Consider the following 23,417-nt stretch of genomic DNA (forward strand, 5'->3'; position numbering starts at 1 on the left):
TCACCTTCTCAGCAGAGCACACAATGTGCTGTAGTCTCTGTTTGTCCCTGGCTGTGGCTCCAGCGTACCACACGGTGATGGAGGAGGTGATGGAGGAGGTGATGGAGGAGGTGATGGAGGAGGTGAGGATGGACTCAATGATGGCCGTGTAGAACTGCACCATCATCTGCGCTGGCAGCTTGTCTTTCCTCAGCTGCCGCAGAAAGTACATCCTCTGCTGGGTCTTCTTGGAGCTGATGGTGGCTCCTACTTGAGGTCCTGGTGATGGTGGTGCAGAGGAAGCGGAAGAAGTCTACAGTGGTAATGAAGGAGTCTATGGTAATGAGGGGGGGCTGGGGGGCTGTGACTTTCCTGAAGTCCACGATCATCTCCACTGTCTTCTGGGCGTTGAACTCCAGGTTGTTACCACTGCACCAGGACACCAGCCGGTCCACCTCCCTCCAGACTCATCCCCGTCTGAGATGAGCCCAATGAGGCCAGGGAGGGTGCGGAGGGTTGTCCGCAAACTTGATCAGTTTTACGGAGTACTGGCTGGAGGTGCAGCAGTTTGTGTACAGGGAGAAGAGCAGGGGAGAAAGTACACAGCCCTGTGGAGCTCCTGTGCTGATGGTCCGAGTGTCTGAGACATTCCTCCCCAGCCGCACACACTGCCTCTGGTCATCAGGTGACGGGGCAGTGCTCATTTCCTGCCCCTTTACGGTACATCACTGCAAACGTCTCCACAACAGTGTCGCTCTGCTGGCCCATAGAGACCACCCGACTGTGGAGAGCAGTCTACATGCACCACCGTTTAAAGCCACACAATGTACGTTTTAGACCAAAATTAGATCAAAACAAAAGCATGTTTTTTTTCATTTTGGATGTTTATTTTTGCATATCCACAAACCTCGTTCTCAGCTTTGCTTGTTTCCATGGAAATGTTGTTCCTTTGGTTATAATATTCCACAATATGACATAAACCTTTCCATCTCTGTGGTTGGTTTTAACTTTGTGTTTTCTTGGACTCATTGGGTGACTTTCCACTTCCAGAAAGCTAGTGTCTCACATTTGCTTAAAGAAAAAAAGAAGAAGAAGACAATACAATTGGAGACTGATGTAAATAAAGAGCAGAGGCCGTGTCTGGGGCATGAATAACGAATAAAGACGTAACATGAATCGTGCCCCTCAAATAAAGCCTTCGGGCCAAGAAATACTTTCAAAGAACATGAATCACTCTAAATACAACTTAGAGATGGCAAAGGAGAGGGGAAAACCATGAACGTGTTAAAAACTAATTTTGCTTAATACATCTCCTTTAAAGGTGCCATAACATGCTTTATTTTCACGTTTCGTAGTCTATCTTAAGTGTATAATTGATAATAATAAGGGTTGTGCATCACCCTTAACATAATAGTTAAGAAATATTACCCAGACCTTGGACCCTTCACCAACCCGGAAATGCAAACGGCTTGGTTTGATATTCGCCCCCACCCTTGCGAAGAGCGATCTGGCTCCCCCGCCCAACCCGTGACGTAGTCTCAGAGCGTGCGTGCCCCGCCCACCCATGACGTAGTCTCAGAGCGCGTGTGTGCCCCGCCCAACGTAGGCCCCACAGCTGTCTGCTCCGCGCTGCGCCGCTCCGCGCGGGTGGAGAGGGGGGATGATGACGCGTGCTTGCCCTTATGACGCGGTCTTGCCCCACCGCCCGTCAGTTTGGAGATTGGAGGAAAGGAGATAGTCTGTACTAAAGCTAAACACTGCGGGAATCAATCAAAAAAACACTCTGGACATAAATGAAGCACAAATAGCAATGTAAGAAGGTTAAAAGCTCTGAAAAGTCGATTTTGCATGTTATGGGACCTTTAACAAAGTCGTAACTCCACATCCGAAGTCGAATCGTTTTAGCCATGGAGACAGTTCTGACCAAACCACAGAGACTCACACTGCTGTCCGAGTCCAGCTCCAATGTGCTGGAGCGGTCAGCGTGCAGGAGTGGTCAGTGTGCAGGAGCGGTCAGTGGGCCGGAGCGGTCAGTGTGCAGGAGCGGTCAGTGTGCTGGAGTGGTCAGTGTGGAGTGGTCAGTGTGCAGGAGCGGTCAGTGTGCAGGAGCGGTCAGTGTGGAGTGGTCAGTGTGCCGGAGCGGTCAGTGTGCAGGAGTGGTCAGTGTGCCGGAGCGGTCAGTGTGGAGTAGTCAGTGTGCCGGAGCGGTCAGTGTGCAGGAGCGGTCAATGTGCAGGAGCGGTCAGTGTGGAGTGGTCAGTGTGCAGGAGCGGTCATGTGCCGGAGCGGTCAATGTGCAGGAGCGGTCAGTGTGCAGAAGCGGTCAATGTGCAGGAGCGGTCAGTGTGGAGTGGTCAGTGTGCAGGAGCGGTCAATGTGCAGGAGCGGTCAGTGTGGAGTGGTCAGTGTGCAGGAGCGGTCAGTGTGCCGGAGCGGTCAGTGTGCCGGAGCGGTCAATGTGCAGGAGCGGTCAGTGTGGAGTGGTCAGTGTGCAGGAGCGGTCAGTGTGCCGGAGCGGTCAATGTGCAGGAGCGGTCAGTGTGCAGGAGCGGTCAGTGTGCAGGAGCGGTCAGTGTGCCGGAGTGGTCAGGGCTGAGCTCCTTTCGACCGTATGTGTTCTGAGCCACACGGTTAATGCACGTTTGGTGTGGAAGATCCTGGCTGAAGTCATTATTACTCTGAACCACATCTACATGAAATAAAAAGCTAAATCAATGCTTTGCTTATCTTTAAAGGGGACATATTCTGATAAATCCACTTTAAAGGGCCTAACTTATGCACATGTTTTATCTCTGTTATTATGCTGTTTTCTCATCTAAAACATGGCCGTAGTTTCATTCTGACACATTCAACACTCAAATCCTGCAAATTTAGGCTGTGTTCTTCTCACAAACTGAAAACACTCAGTTCCACCTTGTGATGTCATGAGGGGGTAATACAGGAAGTGCTCCACTGTGTTTCTAAACTCCATACACCTCCATTAGAATTATTTGGATCATTTTAGCGGTGGAATTGTCTGACTTTGAAGTTACAGCTATTGTTTTAGCCTGGTTTGAACTTCTCTGTGTACTAGAATTATTTTTATTTTTTTCCTGTGGCAATCTCTGAACAAAAGGAAACACAAAACCATATATATTATATACCATATATAATGTTCATCTAGTGTATGAGAGTAAAACAAGTCAATTGACCCTATAAATACCACTTAATGACATCACAGTGTAGAATAGTGTGTTTTTTATCCAAAAGGCTTCTATCCCTTCTTTAAAAAGGGCTTTTTAAAGAAGGGATTGGTTTTGGTAATGCGCCGGCAGCAGACCAAGACGTTATACAATATTCAAACTTGGAAAAAATGATAGAATGCAAAATAAGTGTCATGAAAAGATCTTCTGTGTCTAAAAGTGTGCACGTTAAAAGAAACAGTGGTGTGATTTAAAGGGGGTTATTAAAGCAATCCTTAAAGTGACTGTCCCGTTCTGCAGGATGGGATTCTGGTGGGGGCCGTGGGAGCGTACGACTGGAATGGGGCTGTGCTGAAGGAGACGCGGCAGGGAAAGGTCATCCCTCCCAAGGCCTCGTACGCTCAGGAGTTTCCCGAGGAGCTCAAGAACCACGGCGCTTATCTGGGTGAGCGACGCCTGCCGACGGATTCGGATCCGATGCTACGCTAAACTGGTTAAAATGCTGAGAATTTATTTAAAGTTTATAGTTTTGATAAAAACAGGGTTAGAGCTATAGATTTGGGGAATTAAAAAAACATAAAACGATAATGTTTTTAAAGCTTTACTGTCTGTTAATCTTGTGCTTCAAACTTTAGACAAACTTGAACCTTCCTCGGACACATTATATATATATTATACAAATGTGACTCATCATCCCCTAACTTTAATTTTGTGAAATTTAACTGAACTTTCGTGCCCATTTTTACAGTGTATGTCAAAAGATTTCAAACCAGCAATTAAACGGTTAAAATTGTATTTATTTTTAACATTTAGTTATTTTTTGGTTAGTGCAGAAGAGAGAGATCTTAAGATTCAACAGAAAAAAGTATTTAAAGAAAATATGAATCTATTTTATTTTGGTGAGTGGACATTTTGTGTTAAGCCTGTGGGTTAAATCTAACATTATAAAACTGAAAACACCAGTGGGAAGGAGTTCAGAAGTGTTCAAACATCACAGAGGTTGCACTGGTTCAAGGTCTGATTGTTCTACACAGCACACATCACAGAGCTCCTGCTTTCACCATCAGCCGGGCCCCAGAGCTCAGAGCCAGGGAGCCGGGCCAGTCTGAGCAGGGCAGACGCACCAGTGCTGGGAAGCGGGTGGAAGATTAAGATGGAAAAATATGGAGTGAGAAAATGGGCTTTAAGAGGGAACATGAGACGCAGGATGGAAGAGGAGAGAGCTGAGGAGCCAGGGCTCTGGGGTACGGCACATGAAGCTTAGACTGGCAGGATTAGAAGAAGATCTGATCTATTAATAAAGAATACGGATGTCACAAGAAAATTTTATGAAGTTTAGAGGGATATGTGAAGGAACTGGATTTAAAATAGAAATCAGTTTTCAAGTAATGAAGTCAGAACAAATTTAACTTGTGGGAACATAATATAATAGCATAAGTACAGATGACATTTTACAACTTGAATGGAATCCAAATTGCAAAGGCAAGAGATGAATCATATATCGTGTATATGGAGTATATTGTATCAACGCTTGTACCTCTATAAACATATGTGGAATGCAGTATCAGCTCATATTTCAGGCTTCACTCAAATGTTCCAATGTGCTGTGAACATAAAATCAAACTCTTATAACAAAATATTTGTCACAAAAATGATATTTAGATATTTCCCCTGAACATTCAGCTCTAGTTCTCACCCAAGTTGAAAATGTTCTTGTTTGTTCAGGTTACACAGTGACCTCAGTGGTGTCTGCTCGGAACGGTCGTCTGCTGGTCGCTGGAGCTCCACGCTTCAACCACACGGGGAAAGTCATCGTGTTTACCCTGAAGAACACGGGAGAGCTCAGCATCCTGCTCTCACTCAAAGGACAACAGGTACAGAGCATCAGCACTGGACCTCCACTGCAGGAGAGCGTACTGCAGACGCACAGCGCAGACGTACAGTGCAGACGTACAGTGCAGACGTACACTGCAGACGCACACTGCAGACGTACACTGCAGACGTACACTACACTGCAGACATACACTGCAGACGCACACTGCAGACGTACACTGCAGACGTACACTGCAGACGTACACTGGAGACGCACACTGCAGACGTACACTGCAGACGTACACTACACTGCAGACGTACAGTGCAGACGTACACTGCAGACGCACACTGCAGACGTACACTGCAGACGTACACTACACTGCAGACATACACTGCAGACGCACACTGCAGACGTACACTGCAGACGCACAGTGCAGACGTACAGTGCAGACGTACACTGCAGACGTACACTACACTGCAGACGTACACTGCAGACGTACACTGCAGACGTACACTGCAGACGGACACTGCAGACGTACACTGTAGATGTACACTGCAGACGTACACTGCAGACGTACAGTGCAGACGTACACTGCAGACCTACAGTGCAGACGCACACTGCAGACGTACACTGCAGACGCACACTGCAGACGTACACTACACTGCAGACGTACACTGCAGACGTACACTGCAGACGTACACTGCAGACGTACACTGCAGACGCACAGTGCAGATGGACACTGCAGACGGACACTGCAGACGTACACTGCAGACGTACACTGTAGACGGACACTGCAGACGTACACTGCAGACGCACAGTGCAGACGGACACTGCAGACGGACACTGCAGACGTACACTGCAGACTTACACTGCAGACGCACAGTGCAGACGTACAGTGCAGACGTACAGTGCAGACGTACACTGCAGACGTACACTGCAGACGTACACTGCAGACGTACAGTGCAGACGTACACTGCAGACGTACACTGCAGACGCACAGTGCAGACGTACACTGCAGACGTACACTGTAGACGTACACTGCAGACGTACACTGCAGACGCACACTGCAGACGTACACTGCAGACGTACACTGCAGACGTGCACTGCAGACGTACACTGCAGACGTACACTGCAGACGCACACTGCAGACGTACACTGCAGACGCACAGTGCAGACGCACACTGCAGACGTACACTGCAGACGTACACTGCAGACGCACACTGCAGACGCACACTGCAGACGCACACTGCAGACGCACACTGCAGACGCACACTGCAGACGTACACTGTAGATGTACACTGCAGACGTACACTGCAGACGCACAGTGCAGACGTACACTGCAGACGTACACTGCAGACGCACACTGCAGACGTACACTGCAGACGCACAGTGCAGACGTACACTGCAGACGCACAGTGCAGACGTACACTGCAGACGTACACTGTAGATGTACACTGCAGACGTACACTGCAGACGCACAGTGCAGACGTACACTGCAGACGTACACTGCAGACGTACACTGCAGACGTACACTGCAGACGTACACTGCAGACGCACACTGCAGACGTACACTGCAGACGTACAATGCAGACGTACACTGCAGACGTACACTGCAGACGTACACTGCAGAGGTACACTGCAGACGCACACTGCAGACGTACACCGCAGACGCACAGTGCAGACGTACACTGCAGACGCACACTGCAGACGCACAGTGCAGACGTACACTGCAGACGTACACTGTAGATGTACACTGCAGACGTACACTGCAGACGCACAGTGCAGACGCACACTGCAGACGTACACTGCAGACGCACACTGCAGAGGTACACTGCAGACGCACAGTGCAGACGTACACTGCAGACGCACAGTGCAGACGTACACTGCAGACGTACACTGTAGACGTACACTGCAGACGTACACTGCAGACGCACAGTGCAGACGTACACTGCAGACGCACAGTGCAGACGTACACTGCAGACGTACACTGCAGACGTACACTGCAGACGTACACTGCAGACGTACACTGCAGACGCACACTGCAGACGTACACTGCAGACGTACACTGCAGACGTACAATGCAGACGTACACTGCAGACGTACACTGCAGACGTACACTGCAGACGCACAGTGCAGACGCACACTGCAGACGCACACTGCAGACGCACAGTGCAGACGTACACTGCAGACGTACACTGCAGACGTACACTGCAGACGCACACTGCAGACGTACACTGCAGACGCACAGTGCAGACGTACACTGCAGACGCACACTGTAGATGTACACTGCAGACGTACACTGCAGACGCACAGTGCAGACGTACACTGCAGACGTACACTGCAGACGCACACTGCAGACGTACACTGCAGACGCACAGTGCAGACGTACACTGCAGACGTACACTGCAGACAGACACTGCAGACGTACAGTGCAGACGTACACTGCAGACGTACACTGCAGACGCACAGTGCAGACGTACACTGCAGACGTACACTGTAGACGTACACTGCAGACGTACACTGCAGACGCACACTGCAGACGTACACTGCAGACGTACACTGCAGACGTGCACTGCAGACGTACACTGCAGACGTACACTGCAGACGCACACTGCAGACGTACACTGCAGACGCACAGTGCAGACGCACACTGCAGACGTACACTGCAGACGTACACTGCAGACGCACACTGCAGACGCACACTGCAGACGCACACTGCAGACGCACACTGCAGACGCACACTGCAGACGTACACTGTAGATGTACACTGCAGACGTACACTGCAGACGCACAGTGCAGACGTACACTGCAGACGTACACTGCAGACGCACACTGCAGACGTACACTGCAGACGCACAGTGCAGACGTACACTGCAGACGCACAGTGCAGACGTACACTGCAGACGTACACTGTAGATGTACACTGCAGACGTACACTGCAGACGCACAGTGCAGACGTACACTGCAGACGTACACTGCAGACGTACACTGCAGACGTACACTGCAGACGTACACTGCAGACGCACACTGCAGACGTACACTGCAGACGTACAATGCAGACGTACACTGCAGACGTACACTGCAGACGTACACTGCAGAGGTACACTGCAGACGCACACTGCAGACGTACACTGCAGACGCACAGTGCAGACGTACACTGCAGACGCACACTGCAGACGCACAGTGCAGACGTACACTGCAGACGTACACTGTAGATGTACACTGCAGACGTACACTGCAGACGCACAGTGCAGACGCACACTGCAGACGTACACTGCAGACGCACACTGCAGAGGTACACTGCAGACGCACAGTGCAGACGTACACTGCAGACGCACAGTGCAGACGTACACTGCAGACGTACACTGTAGACGTACACTGCAGACGTACACTGCAGACGCACAGTGCAGACGTACACTGCAGACGCACAGTGCAGACGTACACTGCAGACGTACACTGCAGACGTACACTGCAGACGTACACTGCAGACGTACACTGCAGACGCACACTGCAGACGTACACTGCAGACGTACACTGCAGACGTACAATGCAGACGTACACTGCAGACGTACACTGCAGACGTACACTGCAGACGCACAGTGCAGACGCACACTGCAGACGCACACTGCAGACGCACAGTGCAGACGTACACTGCAGACGTACACTGCAGACGTACACTGCAGACGCACACTGCAGACGTACACTGCAGACGCACAGTGCAGACGTACACTGCAGACGCACACTGTAGATGTACACTGCAGACGTACACTGCAGACGCACAGTGCAGACGTACACTGCAGACGTACACTGCAGACGCACACTGCAGACGTACACTGCAGACGCACAGTGCAGACGTACACTGCAGACGTACACTGCAGACAGACACTGCAGACGTACAGTGCAGACGTACACTGCAGACGTACACTGCAGACGTACAGTGCAGACGCACAGTGCAGTGGAGGTTGAGGGCTGTTCTGCTGACGTGCAGAGTTGAGCCGCAAATATTGGCAAAACAAATAGTCAGAAAAAGCGTGTAATGTGTGTCTGAAGCTGCGTTGGTCTGATCTCAGCTGCTTCACTGAACAGGAGCAAGTTCTTCTTAATCAAACAAATATAAATCTCGGAGCTCCACCTACGACGTCACAATTTTGGACCTGGTGTTTTCTGAGGCTCAGAGGGAGAGGACTTTTTAAACAGCATTAATGAAACAAGATTAAAAGCTCAAACAAGTTTTGCAATCACATTTGAGAGAGTAACCGCATCAGTAACAGTCGTCATAGTGACCACTAGCACACTGAGGCGTTATAGTTGTCTCAGACATCTTCAAACTGAGTCAAATCCATCACATCTGAGCACAACCGAGGCTATCCAGTGAATAAAGACATTTTTTATTACCATTATTATTTATTTTTGCCGATCTTTCCAATAGGATAATCACACTACAAGAGCAGCAAGAACAAGAGCAGAGCATAAGGAAGAGAACGAGAAGAGTGACATCAGGACTCTGCGTTGTGTTTAACAGTGACCGGCCCAAAAGTTCATGTTCCCACCAAAATGACCAGTCCAGGCCTGATTCTCACACATCAAACAAAGTTTGACAAAACAGAAGATCAATGAACCACAGAACCAACTCCAATTCAACTCATTCAGACACTGCTAAACTTCCAGTGCAGTATTTACTCAAGGAATTCTGTATAATTTTACACAGTTACATATTATACTTAAGTAAACTAGGATTGTGGTATGTATATGGCATATAATTTACATTGATTACTTTGTGCAGAAATTGTGCACTACAAATAAACTTACCTTTGCCTATAACAAGGTTAACAACTGATATTATGCAAAACAAAAACAGCAAAAATATTAAGTTTTGTTTTTTGAAAAATCCCCAAATTTCTGAGCTTTTTCCAACCCTAGTCTGGCCCCAGCTTAGGCCCCATTAAAAGTGGTCTAGAAAATGTTATTTCATAAAAAGGGTAATGATATATTTCTAATAACTTAGAATCTTATACTCGCACAAGGACAGACTTCACTTCAGGTGAGTCATTGGCCTCTGCTGTCTGCTCCCGCTCAGCACATTTTCATGGACTGATTCTCAGTTGATGCTGATGCAGTTCAAAGCAGAAGCTTTCTTTTATGTCATGGGAAACAAAAGGCATCAAAAATCTGTTATTTTTAAGCGCATGTGTTTTTAATATTGAACGGAAAACTGATCCAGTCTGCTGTTCAAAACGCTCACGACTCGGACCATTTACCCAGCACAAAGTAAGATTAAGCACCCGAAATTCAAATACTTTTCCAAGTTTGAGCTATTACACAGCAATTAAAGCAATTAAAATAGTGGTGAATATAGCTATTATCTAAATAATAATAGACACTAAAGATCAGATAGTATGCTAAATTAATTTAACTTAACAATCAATCAAAATGTATGTGTATTTGTGTAGGAAGCAAACATTTTAGTTCAAAATCGAATTACAATCGAATATACACTAATTAAATACATGTTCTGCCGAGATATTTGAATTTAAATCAGTCACGACCAAGACCTGTGGACGAGGTAGATGTTTATGTGCTGTAGGCCGGGAATGGGTCACTCTCAGGAAATAGCACAGAATTAAGGCCCTCCCTGCATCCTCGAGGGGTCTGACTCCGTGTTAAGCTGTACACATGAGATTTATAGAGTCACAAAATAAAGTGCATTTAAAAAAAAGAAGTAATTTATGTAAATGTATGTCATGAAAACAGTCTTCTCGATTTACGAAAGAACAGACAAAAGAGTTAGAGAATCTGTCTTGAAGGAGATTGATGGAGGTGGGGGAAACAAGAGTGGGTCGAGAGTTTGCCTTGTGGTACACCTTGTATAGTATCAAATGCATAGTCCTGTTTATTTTTCAGATTGGCTCATACTACGGCAGTGAGATCGCACCGGTGGACATCGACGGAGATGGAGTGACCGATAACCTCCTGGTGGCCGCGCCCATGTACTTCAGCGGGGGCATGGAGAAGGGGAAGGTCTACATCTACAGACTCACCGAGCAGGTAATGAGGCAGTTCTGAGAAAAGAAACCAGATCATTTCGGGACTAAACCTGGATGAGGCCAAGGCCAAAACAGGGTTAGAACAAAACACACCAAGGAATACATCAGAAATGACATATGTTTTACTGATTCTTACTATTTTGAGAAAACATTGTATGCAAAAAATGGGAGTAAAAATCTCCCTGTATAATGTTTTTCCTCCTGGTGTCATGCATGGTCTCCCCCGTTTATTATCATGACTATTTATTTTGGATTCTAACTGAAAACATCAACACTATGAATATGACAGTGAATATGACACTTTGGGAATGAACTGAACAAAAAAGTGTGTTATATTTGAGATTCTTCACAAAAGCCACTCTTTGCTCTGATCACTGTTTCATTCACACTTTGCTCTGCTCATGAACCTGACAAGGCCCAGCAGTGAAGAGAGAACCATTTAAGGGGACTTCATCCTCAGAGGATCGCAGCGCTGTTAACAAAGTTATTCAAATATTTGGTAACACTTTATAATAGGGCAAATCTACTGAGTATTTAGAAATGTTTATTACCGTTATCATCAAGTAATCAATTACAAAAATAATAAGATCATTATGACCCTAGTACGCCACTTTTTTAGAAAAAAGGCTCAAAATAAAGTATGTTTGTTTGTTTCATTTGCCCTTAAACACTTTACTGTTAGCATTGCATCTCCACATCTACAAAGCCTATGGATGTGCATTAATTGTTGACACAAAAAACAGTTATTCATTTTCTAATCATTGACATGAAATAAACTAATCATTAACATCACTAACCCCAGGAAACTCTTATAAAATGAGTTTGTTTTTTTGTGTCAGCGATGACTAAACACTTACAATGCTTTGTACAAATGCCTAATAGAGCCTGTGAAAACTCCACTCTCACCTCTGCTCCTGTCAAACACTCCACTGGTAACACCGCCTGACATTTGACCCAAACCCCCCCGAAACACATCAAAACGCCACCCGACTGTACCCCGTTTTATTAGCGCTGCACGGTGAACTCAAAGGGAAGGAATTCTGACGTCTCAGCCCGTTTCCAGAAAACCCTTCGGAGGTGAGAAGTTTCAGCAACACGAGGAAAATTCCCACAGCTCCGCGTCGAACTTGCTCATTGAAATAACAAATGGGACTCATCGGTCTGTTTTGACTGCATTTAAACAGACGTGGAAAGGGTTTTAAATTTGTGGTAAAGTCCCGACCACATGACAGGTATGAGACGCGCTTAAGGAGGAGAGGCAGGAGGCAAATGAGTCCATGTGTGAAGCTTCAGAGCTGGTCGTTACGGTGACGGGGTTGACTCAGGTGCGGATGCAGATGTGCGGGACGTGGTGGACGGGACGATTGGAAACGTGTGATAAAACTGAAAATAAAATCTCTGCATGGTATTGTCTTGTTTTGACCAGAGTTTGTCTGGTTCCCGTCTGGTTTAGTTCAGGCCCGGGTTTTGTTCAGTACAAACACAGAGCATCTCGACCCCTGTGGTGCTGAAGCTCGCCTGCACATCGCCCTCTGCGGAGGAACTGTGACCTGAGCACTCGGCCATGTGTTTCCAGTTAAACAGCAGCCGTCCGTGTGTTTTCCAGCCTCTTCGCTCCCCGTGTGTCCGTCAGTGACACATGCTCTCATCAGAGGCTCGCGCTCCTAAATCTACTCCTGCTCATTTGCCCAACTGGAAAAACAACTGAGCTTGCGTTACGTCTGCAGAGCTGAAATGATATCACAGGAACTCGAGACGCCAAGTGGAGCAATGACATGCATGACTTCTGCAGCAGTATTCTACTCCTGTGCGCCTCCAGGAGAACGTTTTTCCGTCTTGTCGACGTCTGTTCATTTTCTGTCAGACTTATGAGCGGCTAAGAATAGACACAGGATTTAGTTTGCGTTTAAAAGCAAAGATTCCTGGCTTTTTGTTGGACCTGTGGGAGTTATTTGAGAAAGAAAAAAATAATCATTGGATTATCTGCAGAGGAGTGAATTTAGAGCAGGTTCTGGTTGGGTTGACCAGAGGAAAGTGTGGTCTGAAGATCATGTGACTGTAAACGCTGATGAGATGTTTGGAGTATTAAATGTGTGGGTTTATTACATGGATCTATTATAATATCTATTATAGCTGGTTTATTATTAGATGCAACACTCTCAGTCCTCCTGGTGGTTTCATTTTGATTAGTTGTAGGTCAATAGGTCAATGCAATATCCAAACTCGATGGTAGATATGTGTTAATATGTCCATCCAGCTTCGTCCTGCCTTGTATTTCAGAGAAAGATTCAGGGTTCATTAAGCGTTTGCTCCAACCATGTGTTTTACATGAGCACATGTGTTTTACATGTGTTCGAGTGACTCATGCAGCTGTTGCTTGGTCAGCCTAAAGACAGCTTTGGATGTGATGAATCTGACCGGTGCAGTGGACCTGACTCAACATTTATTTCATGTAAATTGTATGACAAATCCTGAGCTTTACCAGTGTATGTTTTATTTTCTATTTGTCTTCTCCTGTTTTGCCCGTGGTGGGCACAGAAATAATCATACGTTTTAACAAACCTTTAGCAGCCACTGTGACTGGTCCCTGGAGCGGGCACATGTCCGGGCACTCTGGCCATCCAGGCCTTTCTGTGGAGAGTTTGGCTGCTCTGAGTCTGGGTTAGTTTCTTCCGGGCTCCAGTTTCTCCCATCAAATCAAACATGCCCCAGCGTCTGAATGGAGATCTGTAGATGGGCCCCGGGCCCCGGGCACTGTGGCACTTACTGCTCCTGACAGGTTTAACCCAGCAGCGTAATGATGGGTCAGATGCATTTCCCTTACAAAGGATTAATACATTATAACTTACTTTATCTTATCATATTTACAACTTTGTGGTTTGTGGAACTTGCCACAAACATTTACCCTGTAATTACACATAAAGTGCATCATTATAGCACAAAGCACAAAGATCTGGGCCCCGGGTGCTGCACTGCAGGGACCCCTGCTCCTGAGGCTATGTCCCAGCGGCATTGAAGCATGGGTCAAATGCAGAGGACAAATGATCCATGTTATGATGGGAATGCATTTCCATGTGTGATCACAAGTGCTCAATTCTGATAGTTATGCTACATTTTTCCATAAATACCTGTTTAATTGGAGTATGAATACAATATATAAAATATAAAAATATAATATAAATATATATTACAAGTATATAAATATACAAAAATGTTTTTTCAGAACCGTTTTGTGTTGGAGGGTGCTCTGGAGATCCATAATGGCGGTCAGAACGCACGCTTCGGCTCTTCTCTGGCCCCTGTCCCGGACCTGAACGGGGACGGCTTCAACGACCTGGTGGTGGGGGCCCCTTTAGAGGACGACCACAAGGGGGCAGTGTATGTGTTCTTCAGCCAGCATAATCGGATCCTGCGCAAGTACAAGCAGGTGAGACCAACCACACAAAACCAAATCTGAATTGTTCATTTGATTACATTTTGACTCAATGTAAATATATTATGTCAGATAATTACACATCTGACCTCCCATTAAAAAGTATTTGAGTTCTTCTTTAAAAAGGATGGTTTCCTGTTGGTTTCTCCCTTGAGTTCTATAGGAAAAAGAGTTCCTACCCTGAGTTCCTAGCTTGGTTCCTTGCAGTGCAGTGAGAGCTAATTGTCCAAAAGTACTTTTCCGTCTTGGGTCTCTACATTTTAGTTTCCACTCTGACTCTCATGTGACTGACCCTCATGTGACTGACCCTCATGTGACTGACCCTCATGTGACTGACCCTCAAGTGACTGACTCTCATGTGACTGACCCTCATGTGACTGACTCTCATGTGACTGACCCTCATGTGACTGACTCTCATGTGACTGACCCTCATGTGACTGACTCATGTGACTGACTCTCATGTGACTGACTCTCATGTGACTGACCCTCATGTGACTGACTCTCATGTGACTGACCCTCATGTGACTGACTCATGTGACTGACTCTCATGTGACTGACCCTCATGTGACTGACTCTCATGTGACTGACCCTCATGTGACTGACCCTCATGTGACTGACTCATGTGACTGACTCTCATGTGACTGACCCTCATGTCACTGACTCTCATGTGACTGACCCTCATGTGACTGACCCTCATGTGACTGACTCATGTGACTGACTCTCATGTGACTGACCCTCATGTCACTGACTCTCATGTGACTGACCCTCATGTGACTGACTCATGTGACTGACTCTCATGTGACTGACCCTCATGTGACTGACCCTCATGTGACTGACCCTCATGTGACTGACTCATGTGACTGACTCTCATGTGACTGACCCTCATGTGACTGACCCTCATGTGACTGACCCTCATGTGACTGACTCATGTGACTGACTCTCATGTGACTGACCCTCATGTGACTGACCCTCATGTGACTGACCCTCATGTGACTGACTCTCATATAAGATAAGATAAGATAAGATAATCCTTTATTGTCCCACATGGGGAAATTCCATTGATGCAACGCAGGTAGATACAGAAGAAAAGAACAAATAACTTATAGGAAGTTTGAAAAACACTCTCAGTAGAAGATCTCTTATAAAAATCTCAGGATGTCCGCCGGGATAACGTGACGATCTCCGGGTAAGACGACTGTTCTCCGCAGTTTCATGAGTTCCTCCTATGTGAGTGACTCTCATGTGACTGACCCTCAAGTGACTGACCCTCATGTGACTGACCCTCATGTGACTGACCCTCAAGTGACTGACCCTCATGTGACTGACCCTCAAGTGACTGACCCTCATGTGACTGACCCTCATGTGACTGACCCTCATGTGACTGACCCTCAAGTGACTGACCCTCATGTGACTGACCCTCATGTGACTGACCCTCATGTGACTGACCCTCATGTGACTGACCCTCATGTGACTGACCCTCATGTGACTGACCCTCTGCTCCAAGTGAAACTGTCAAGCCATCAAGAAACTGCAGATGTTTATCAAATAACAACATTCATGTGGTTGCGTATTCTGCCGTTGTGTGTTCAGCTGTTGCGTGTTCTGCTGTTCCGTGTTCTGCTGTTGCGTGTTCTGCTGTTGCGTGTACTGCTGTTGCGTGTTCTACTGTTGCGTGTTCTACTGTTGCATGTTCTGCTGTTGCGTGTACTGCTGTTGCGTGTTCCGCTGTTGCGTGTTCTACTGTTGCGTGTTCTACTGTTGCGTGTTCTGCTGTTGCGTGTTCCGCTGTTGCGTGTTCCGCTGTTGCGTGTTCAACTGTTGCGTGTTCCGCTGTTGCGTGTTCAGCTGTTGCGTGTTCTACTGTTGCGTGTTCCGCTGTTGCGTGTTCCGCTGTTACGTGTTCAGCTGTTGCGTGTTCTACTGTTGCGTGTTCCGCTGTTGCGTGTTACGCTGTTGCGTGTTCAGCTGTTGCGTGTTCTGCTGTTGCGTGTTCCGCTGTTGCGTGTTACGCTGTTGCATGTTCCGCTGTTGCGTGTTCCACTGCTGCGTGTTCTATTGTTGCGTGTTCTACTGTTGCGTGTTCTGCTGTTGCATGTTCCGCTGTTGCATGTTCCGCTGTTGTGTGTTCCGCTGTTGCGTGTTCTACTGTTGCGTGTTCTGCTGTTGCGTGTACTGCTGTTGCGTGTTCTACTGTTGCGTGTTCTACTGTTGCGTGTACTGCTGTTGCGTGTTCTGCTGTTGCATGCTCAGCTGTTGCGTGTTCTACTGTTGCATGTTCCGGTGTTGCCTGTTCTACTGTTGCGTGTTCCGCTGTTGCGTGTTCTGCTGTTGCGTTTTCCTCTGTTGCGTGTTCCGCTCTTGCGTGTTCCGCTGTTGCGTGTTCTGCTGTTGCGTGTTCCGCTGTTGCGTGTTCTACTGTTGCGTGTTCTGCTGTTGCGTTTTCCGCTGTTGCGTGTTCTGCTGTTGCGTGTTCCGCTGTTGCGTGTTCAGCTGTTGCGTGTTCTACTGTTGCGTGTTCCGCTGTTGCGTGTTCCACTGTTGCGTGTTCAGCTGTTGCGTGTTCTACTGTTGCGTGTTCCGCTGTTGCGTGTTCCACTGTTGCATGTTTTGCTGTTGCGTGTTCTGCTGTTGCGTGTTCTGCTGTTGCATGCTCTGCTGTTGCGTGCTCTGCTGTTGCGTGTTCCGCTGTTGCGTGTTCTGCTGTTGCGTGTTTTGCTGTTGCGTGTTCCGCTGTTGCGTGTTCTGCTGTTGCGTGTTGCGTGCTGCTGACACAGGTGTGTTTCCACAGAGGATCGCCGCCACAGACGTGGCCCCCGGGCTGCAGTACTTTGGCCGCAGTGTCCACGGGGCCATGGACATGAACGGGGACGGCCTGGTGGACCTGGCTGTGGGATCGCTCGGGGCCGCTGTTCTGCTCTGGTCTGTATCTGTGAATGAGAGAGCGCTTAGATTGAAGATATAGTCCTAATATTTAAAGGACACATATGCATTATTTCTCTTGTCTTGCCTTTGTTACGCATCTCATGTTTAAGAACTAAAAATAATGTATGTATTTAAAACTACATATTCTACCAAGTCGGCCGTTCCCTCATCAGGATGTAGTGTTAGCACTCCATCTACTGGCAGCAGAGAGAGTTACTATGGGGAGATAAACAAAAGCTAGCTTGCCGCGACATGCTAATACAAGTGCACAGTTGTGATTAAGGTGAGTTGGTGGTAGAAATGTGATGATCTCAGGGTGTTTTCTGAGGTGCCGTGAACTCCCAAGGACAGTGTTCCACAGAATTGGAGCGTTTCACAGCAGCAAGTAATCAAATGTGTCCTTTAAAGTCCTGAAGCAGAGCGGATCCTGGATGAGGTGCAGTGTCTGTTTGATCAGATGCTCCTCAAGCCAAACACTGCACACTTGACACATTCAGTCAGCGCTGTATGAAGCCCTTCTAGATTGAAACGTTTGATGATTTACTGGCAGGTTATCTACAGCCTGTAAATAGTCAGAGTTAGAAAAAAAAACAAGTTTACGGGCAAAATCTTCATTTGCAGCGTGAGTCAACATTTTCTAAATATTCAGTGTTTAATCCTAACTTTTTATATTTATTCTCCACCTCTTCATCCCAACATCAGCTGATCCACACAACCACACGAGAACGTGAGACAGAACGAGCACAGGCGACGATCAAACACAACTGTAGGAGACACATCAGTTTTGTTCTTCTCATGAGGCTGATCTGACCACTGTTGCCTTCTCCAGATGAGAGGTTCATTCTCTTGTCGTACACGTCAGAATCGTGTGTGAGTCAGAGTGTTGTAAATCCTTAACCCGCTTGATTTTAGATTGTACACGTTTCAGCACAACTTACACAGCAAACACAAACTGATCCTCAAGCTTCAAACTAATCCATCTTCTCTTTATGTCTTGCTCTTTCACGAGCTGTGTTAATTCCATAAGTCCATAGCAACCGTCATCAAACGTTCAATGCAAAGATGGTCGTTCGGATTCTGTTCAAAATGTTTAGTCTTGGTTCAGGACTAGTTTTGTTCTAGATCTGCTGCTGCTCCAGTTCAAGTCTGGTTATTGATACATCGAGTGGGTCTTTGCTTTGTCCTGTTTTATGTGACAGAGCAACATTGTATTATTATTTCATTTAAATCAGTGAAATTGTAGAAAAAGATTCAGATGTATCATCTGGACACTGTTTTAGCATGCAAGAATCATTCTCAATCTGTGGATCTAGTCATGTAATTTTCATCCCACTCTGAGTAAGCCCTGCCCACCGGGCGGAGCCTCCTGATAAGAGCCTGTCCTGTTTACACTGGGAGTTTCTCCTGAAACGTATATTCTTTGTTTGCCATAAAAGCCCTGTAACCGGCCATAGAAATCCTATTGTTAGCTGGCTGCAGCTCCCTCATCACTGAGTACCTTATTAGCATTTGAACGGCCAGGGCTGATGCTCTCCCATGGCTTCAGAACGCTGCTGTACACTGCTGGAAGATTGAACCTTAAACTCTACTGTTCTCTTTTTCATTATTATTATTATTAATTATTATTATTATTACCAGAATGTCCTCCTTATCTCCTCTTTCAGACTGTCACTTCTCCTGATAATAATCTTCACATCACTGTCTTCAAAAGAGGTTTGTGGCTTCCAGATGAAGGTGCACGTGACTCTGTGGTCCTGAACTCCAGTGTCTGACGTGCTGATAAAGCCTCTTGTGCTGTGTTTAGTCTCACCTGTAACGCACTTTACACTGGACAGAATACACATTCCTCTTGATATTGTTTTTGACTTGAACTGAATCTTTTTCTACAATGGATCACACCTGGACAAATGAGGGATTGTGCCGACTAAATGAGTGAAACAATAGATTTATATTGAATAATAATATTGCAAGTTGTTTGTGGATATTGGATATGAATAATTAAACTGTGGTGGAGTTTTATAGTCCGGGCCCCAGACAATGACATTATATTTGATATATTTGAATAGCCCTGATGTACAGGATGTTTCCACACATTCTGTCAGTGGCATTATTAACCTGTGCCTCCTCACTGCCCTCAGGTCCCAAAGTGTGGTCCGGATCTACGCCACGGTCAGCTTTGAGCCCAGTAAGATCAACACGTTTGTGAAGGACTGCCAGCGCGGGGGCAAGAACGTGACCTGCATGTCGGCCATTGTGTGCTTCAACGTGACGGCGCGCACGCCGGTCCCTCCCACGCAGCACATCGGTAAGACACGGAGAAGAAGCTAATGTTAACACAAGGGTTCTGCAGGAAAGTTGTAGAATTTGAGGGTATAACTCCGCGTGAGGGCGGGGCTAATTTAGTAACAAATATCAAATGTACTTCCTCAGACCAGCTCCTCAGAGGCAATTGTCCAGACTTCTACCTTTGAAATGTTGTATTTTTTTTTACCATAAAACAGGAACAAACATCTGCATTTCTAATACTGAAGTTTAACCATCTCTCATCATCTCTACTGCCTCCACATCATTTCTAAATGATGCCCGTCTAATAAGATGGCCTGGCCTCTGCCCCTTGTACACAGCGTGCAGCAGGATCCTGGCTCAGTTCTCTCACAGTGTCATCACAGACTGGTCATGAGCTCATTATTGACCTTCTGTTCTGGAGCAGCTCAGCTGTGGTCAGATGTTTGTGTGTGAACACAGCTGAAGTTGTTCATCTCGGCTCACAGTGATGGCCTTTAAGAGGAGTATTTCTACTCTTAGCACCCCATGGCCCTCATTTTTCAAACTTCTGTGTGGCAAAATCACTTTGTATATATGTGGTGTACTTCTGAGGGGCAGACATTCAGCAGCTCTCTGTAACTGTGGCTTATTTCAAAGTATTGATCTAGTGTTGATGGTTTATGATTTGGCTTTCCGAGCACCACCAGATCTAAACCAGGTCTGTAACAGGACTATTTATGGGGTTAGATTAGAGCTAAACCTGGCCTTAATTAGGAATACACCATTGTCACAGTAGTTTTACCTAAGAAATCAATCAAGGAAGAGCAAAAATGTCTAAAGAAATTGTCTAAAATGACAAAAACACAACCATTGAAGAGGTGTTCCACCTGAAGGGCCTCACGTACCACAACATGAGATTTCTTTTAATGTTCTCTCTATTCTTGAATCATGTGTGTGTTCACGGCAGAGTGAGCACACATTCGTAACCGTGTGAGAAGCAGTTTTGAGCCTCCTCCGTCACAGAGTGGAGGTGTGGAGGACCTCCTGACCCGGCCAGAGCAGCAGATGAAGTCTCCTCTGGTGCTCTTCCTCACACACTCACAGGAACATGTTTATTTGGTTTGACTGTCGTGTCTGGTCTGTAATCCAGGGCAGATGTTTGTGAGAGGCTGAGGTTTGTGGTGTAAAAGACACTGTTTTATCTTTGATTTACATTCATCTCATTTGGGCTGAATCTGTTTGGAGCTGTTATTGAAGACACCACTGCTGTGCATTTGTGGACTCCTCGTGACTGTCTGAGGGAGGATGGAGAATTCACATCTAGACTGTAGTTTGGACTTTAAAGGCTGCTGGAAATATGAAAAAACAATGAAATACGAGTAAGGCCTGTATAATAATTTCCTCGTTCAGAAATATTTGCTGTTTCGGTAGTTATTTGTGATCGTGCCGTCATATTGATCGAGTCCATTATCTATTGCTATTGCTGTGTTTATTAGATATGAGGCGACATTGTTTTGTCCCGATTCGATTCTTGTCTCGATACATCAGTGACATTTTTTGTATTATTTCGATTTGGTTGGGCCTCAGAAGAACCAAATCTTGTGCTCCTCTTGATTCGTTAATTTGCTGAATAAAATGCTGCTTTAATGTGACAACTCTGGAGTTTATTTGGTTTAATGATCGAAGCTCAAATGTAATTATAGAAATGATGTTGTACCTCTGTTCACGGTATATGCTACTTTTACTTTTTTATACGAGTGATCGCCACGGCAACCCTGTGGAAGGCAAAAAGCACATCACGGTGAACTTGATGGCAGCTGGTAGAGCTTTAAACAGGTCGCCAGATTTGAGATCGCTGTCAAACGTTTTCTCCATTGTGGTTGGGGCCAAAGACAGTGGTGGCTGCTGGGTAAAAGTTCTACTCTTCACTAACTCAGTGTCTGTGAAATAAGTTTGCGCCAAGTGTCGTTACCATGTGTATGAAGGTCCTATCGTCCTTGAGATTAAATATGTGTTCTACAAACCACAAGCAGCAAAATGGTCTGGAATAATGTGAAGCTGCTTTGAATATTGCAGTGACCTTAAGTGACCTGTTTATCTGCCCACTTTAAAGTTGCAGGTTTTTTTAAACATTTGTCTTACAGTTCTAGGGGAAAAGTGTAGGTCCCACACTTGAACTGCAGCACCTACAATAGAAAGTGCTCTCATCTGCGGTTCACTTATTTTAACGCTCTTGCCAAAAATCCCAGAAGAAAACAACAACAGTATTTGCTCATATTTATGAACATATTTAGCCAAAAAGCTGTTTTAGAGCATTTAAAAGTTCATATTTTGGTCAACACTGGGTCTATCAACAAAAAATAACATTTATAAAAGGGAGAGAAGGATAAAAGCCACTTCTTCTCGTGGTCTAGTCTCTGTAAAGCAGTATACTTCCTGTATTTGCAAAGTATGACAGGCTGAAATGGCAAAGCAGCACTTTTGGTTGATACAAAATGTAAAGTACTTGTGATTGGACGATTGTCTATGTTTTTTCTTTGCAACATACTTGAATAATAGAGACGATTGACCTTCTGAGGTGAGCGTGTTCACACTCTCAGACCACAGCAGAGGGTCAGGTCAGGGGCCGTCACATGCGGTGGTTTATGATGTAATGGTTTCCACTGGTTCACTTTGGCCCTTCTAAAGTGGTGTGGCTCTGTTTGGCTTAGTATTAGTGATCTGTTCTTTTTGTGAATTGCTAAGATCGACTTCAGGATTAAAAGGTTTTTAGATTTTTCAGTCAGTTGCTCCTGTGGCAGAGCGGGGCCCCCTGAACCCAGAGTCCTGGAAAGGCCCTTCCCGCTTTTAACAGAACTGTGCCAAAGCACTCCTTGATGATCCGTTCTGATCAGTCGAAATGTGCAAAGCAGGGGGCGGACCTGCCACTATAAAAGTTTCATAGTGCACCTTTAATGAACCTCCATGTCCAACAGGCTTCTCTACATGATTGTCACACACAAGGGCACTGTGTGGAGGGTGGAATAATGCTGGGGAGCTCGGAGTTGTGCTGATTAAAGAGCCACTGTTCTGTCCGTATATAGTCAGGATACTGGTCCTTCTGCCGTCGAGCATCTTGGGCTGGAAATCCAAACAATGTGGCCGGGAAATGAGTCATTAGTGCGACCGCAGCCTGTGGAATCCTGGTCCTGTGCGTCCTTTTCACAGTGATCGTATGTCAGAGCGGAGCTGACATTGTGGTGGACCATGCTGCTGCTACACTGATGTCATTAACCAGAGAGAGAACTGTAGCCAAACTGAACCGAAAGACTCTGCAGGGAAAGGAATGAGCCAAACAGGACAGTCTGAGAGCTCATTGGTTGCTTGACTTCATCACTTTTACAGGCCGCCATGAGCAGCTTTTGATATTTGATGTAGTTTTGTAGTGCACAGAGGCTGGTAATGAGCTCCAGGATCGGCTGACGAACTGATGTTATCATTTCAAGTAGCATAAAAGACCACATGGTAGAAAAGATTTCGACGTACTTCTGAGCCATGTCATATCGTTACTGACATATCTTCATTTGCCTTTGGGTCAATATGAAATTTGGAATATTGTGATATAATTCTGCGTAGACTGCAGCTGATTTTCCTCACTTCCTCCTTGAAATGGAAGCAGATTAACGCTAGATATGCAGTAACACTGATTGTAGTAGGGCTGTCAGCCTTTAGCACTTTCATGGAGGAATCCACAGTGGAGTCAGTGCTCTGGGTCTGACTGTGGTATGGACGTGCCACAG

The 23,417-nt window shown here is 46.2% G+C and overlaps 1 protein-coding gene across 1 annotated transcript in view; it reads left to right on the forward strand.

Annotated features, from left to right (window-relative positions):
* Positions 1-23,417, forward strand: part of itga11a (integrin, alpha 11a) — a 115,932-nt gene that overhangs the window by 63,910 nt on the left and 28,605 nt on the right. Inside the window, exons 11-16 of the mRNA XM_072464896.1 lie at positions 3,462-3,606; positions 4,887-5,035; positions 10,876-11,019; positions 14,242-14,445; positions 17,240-17,370; positions 19,512-19,678. Of these exons, the coding sequence (XP_072320997.1) occupies positions 3,462-3,606; positions 4,887-5,035; positions 10,876-11,019; positions 14,242-14,445; positions 17,240-17,370; positions 19,512-19,678 (940 nt within the window). The remainder of the gene's footprint in view (positions 1-3,461; positions 3,607-4,886; positions 5,036-10,875; positions 11,020-14,241; positions 14,446-17,239; positions 17,371-19,511; positions 19,679-23,417) is intronic.

This window comes from Eucyclogobius newberryi, unplaced genomic scaffold (assembly GCF_026437365.1).
Source record: "Eucyclogobius newberryi isolate DKJ021-1_F unplaced genomic scaffold, fEucNew1.0.hap1 SCAF_5, whole genome shotgun sequence".
Lineage (NCBI taxonomy): Eukaryota > Metazoa > Chordata > Actinopteri > Gobiiformes > Gobiidae > Eucyclogobius > Eucyclogobius newberryi.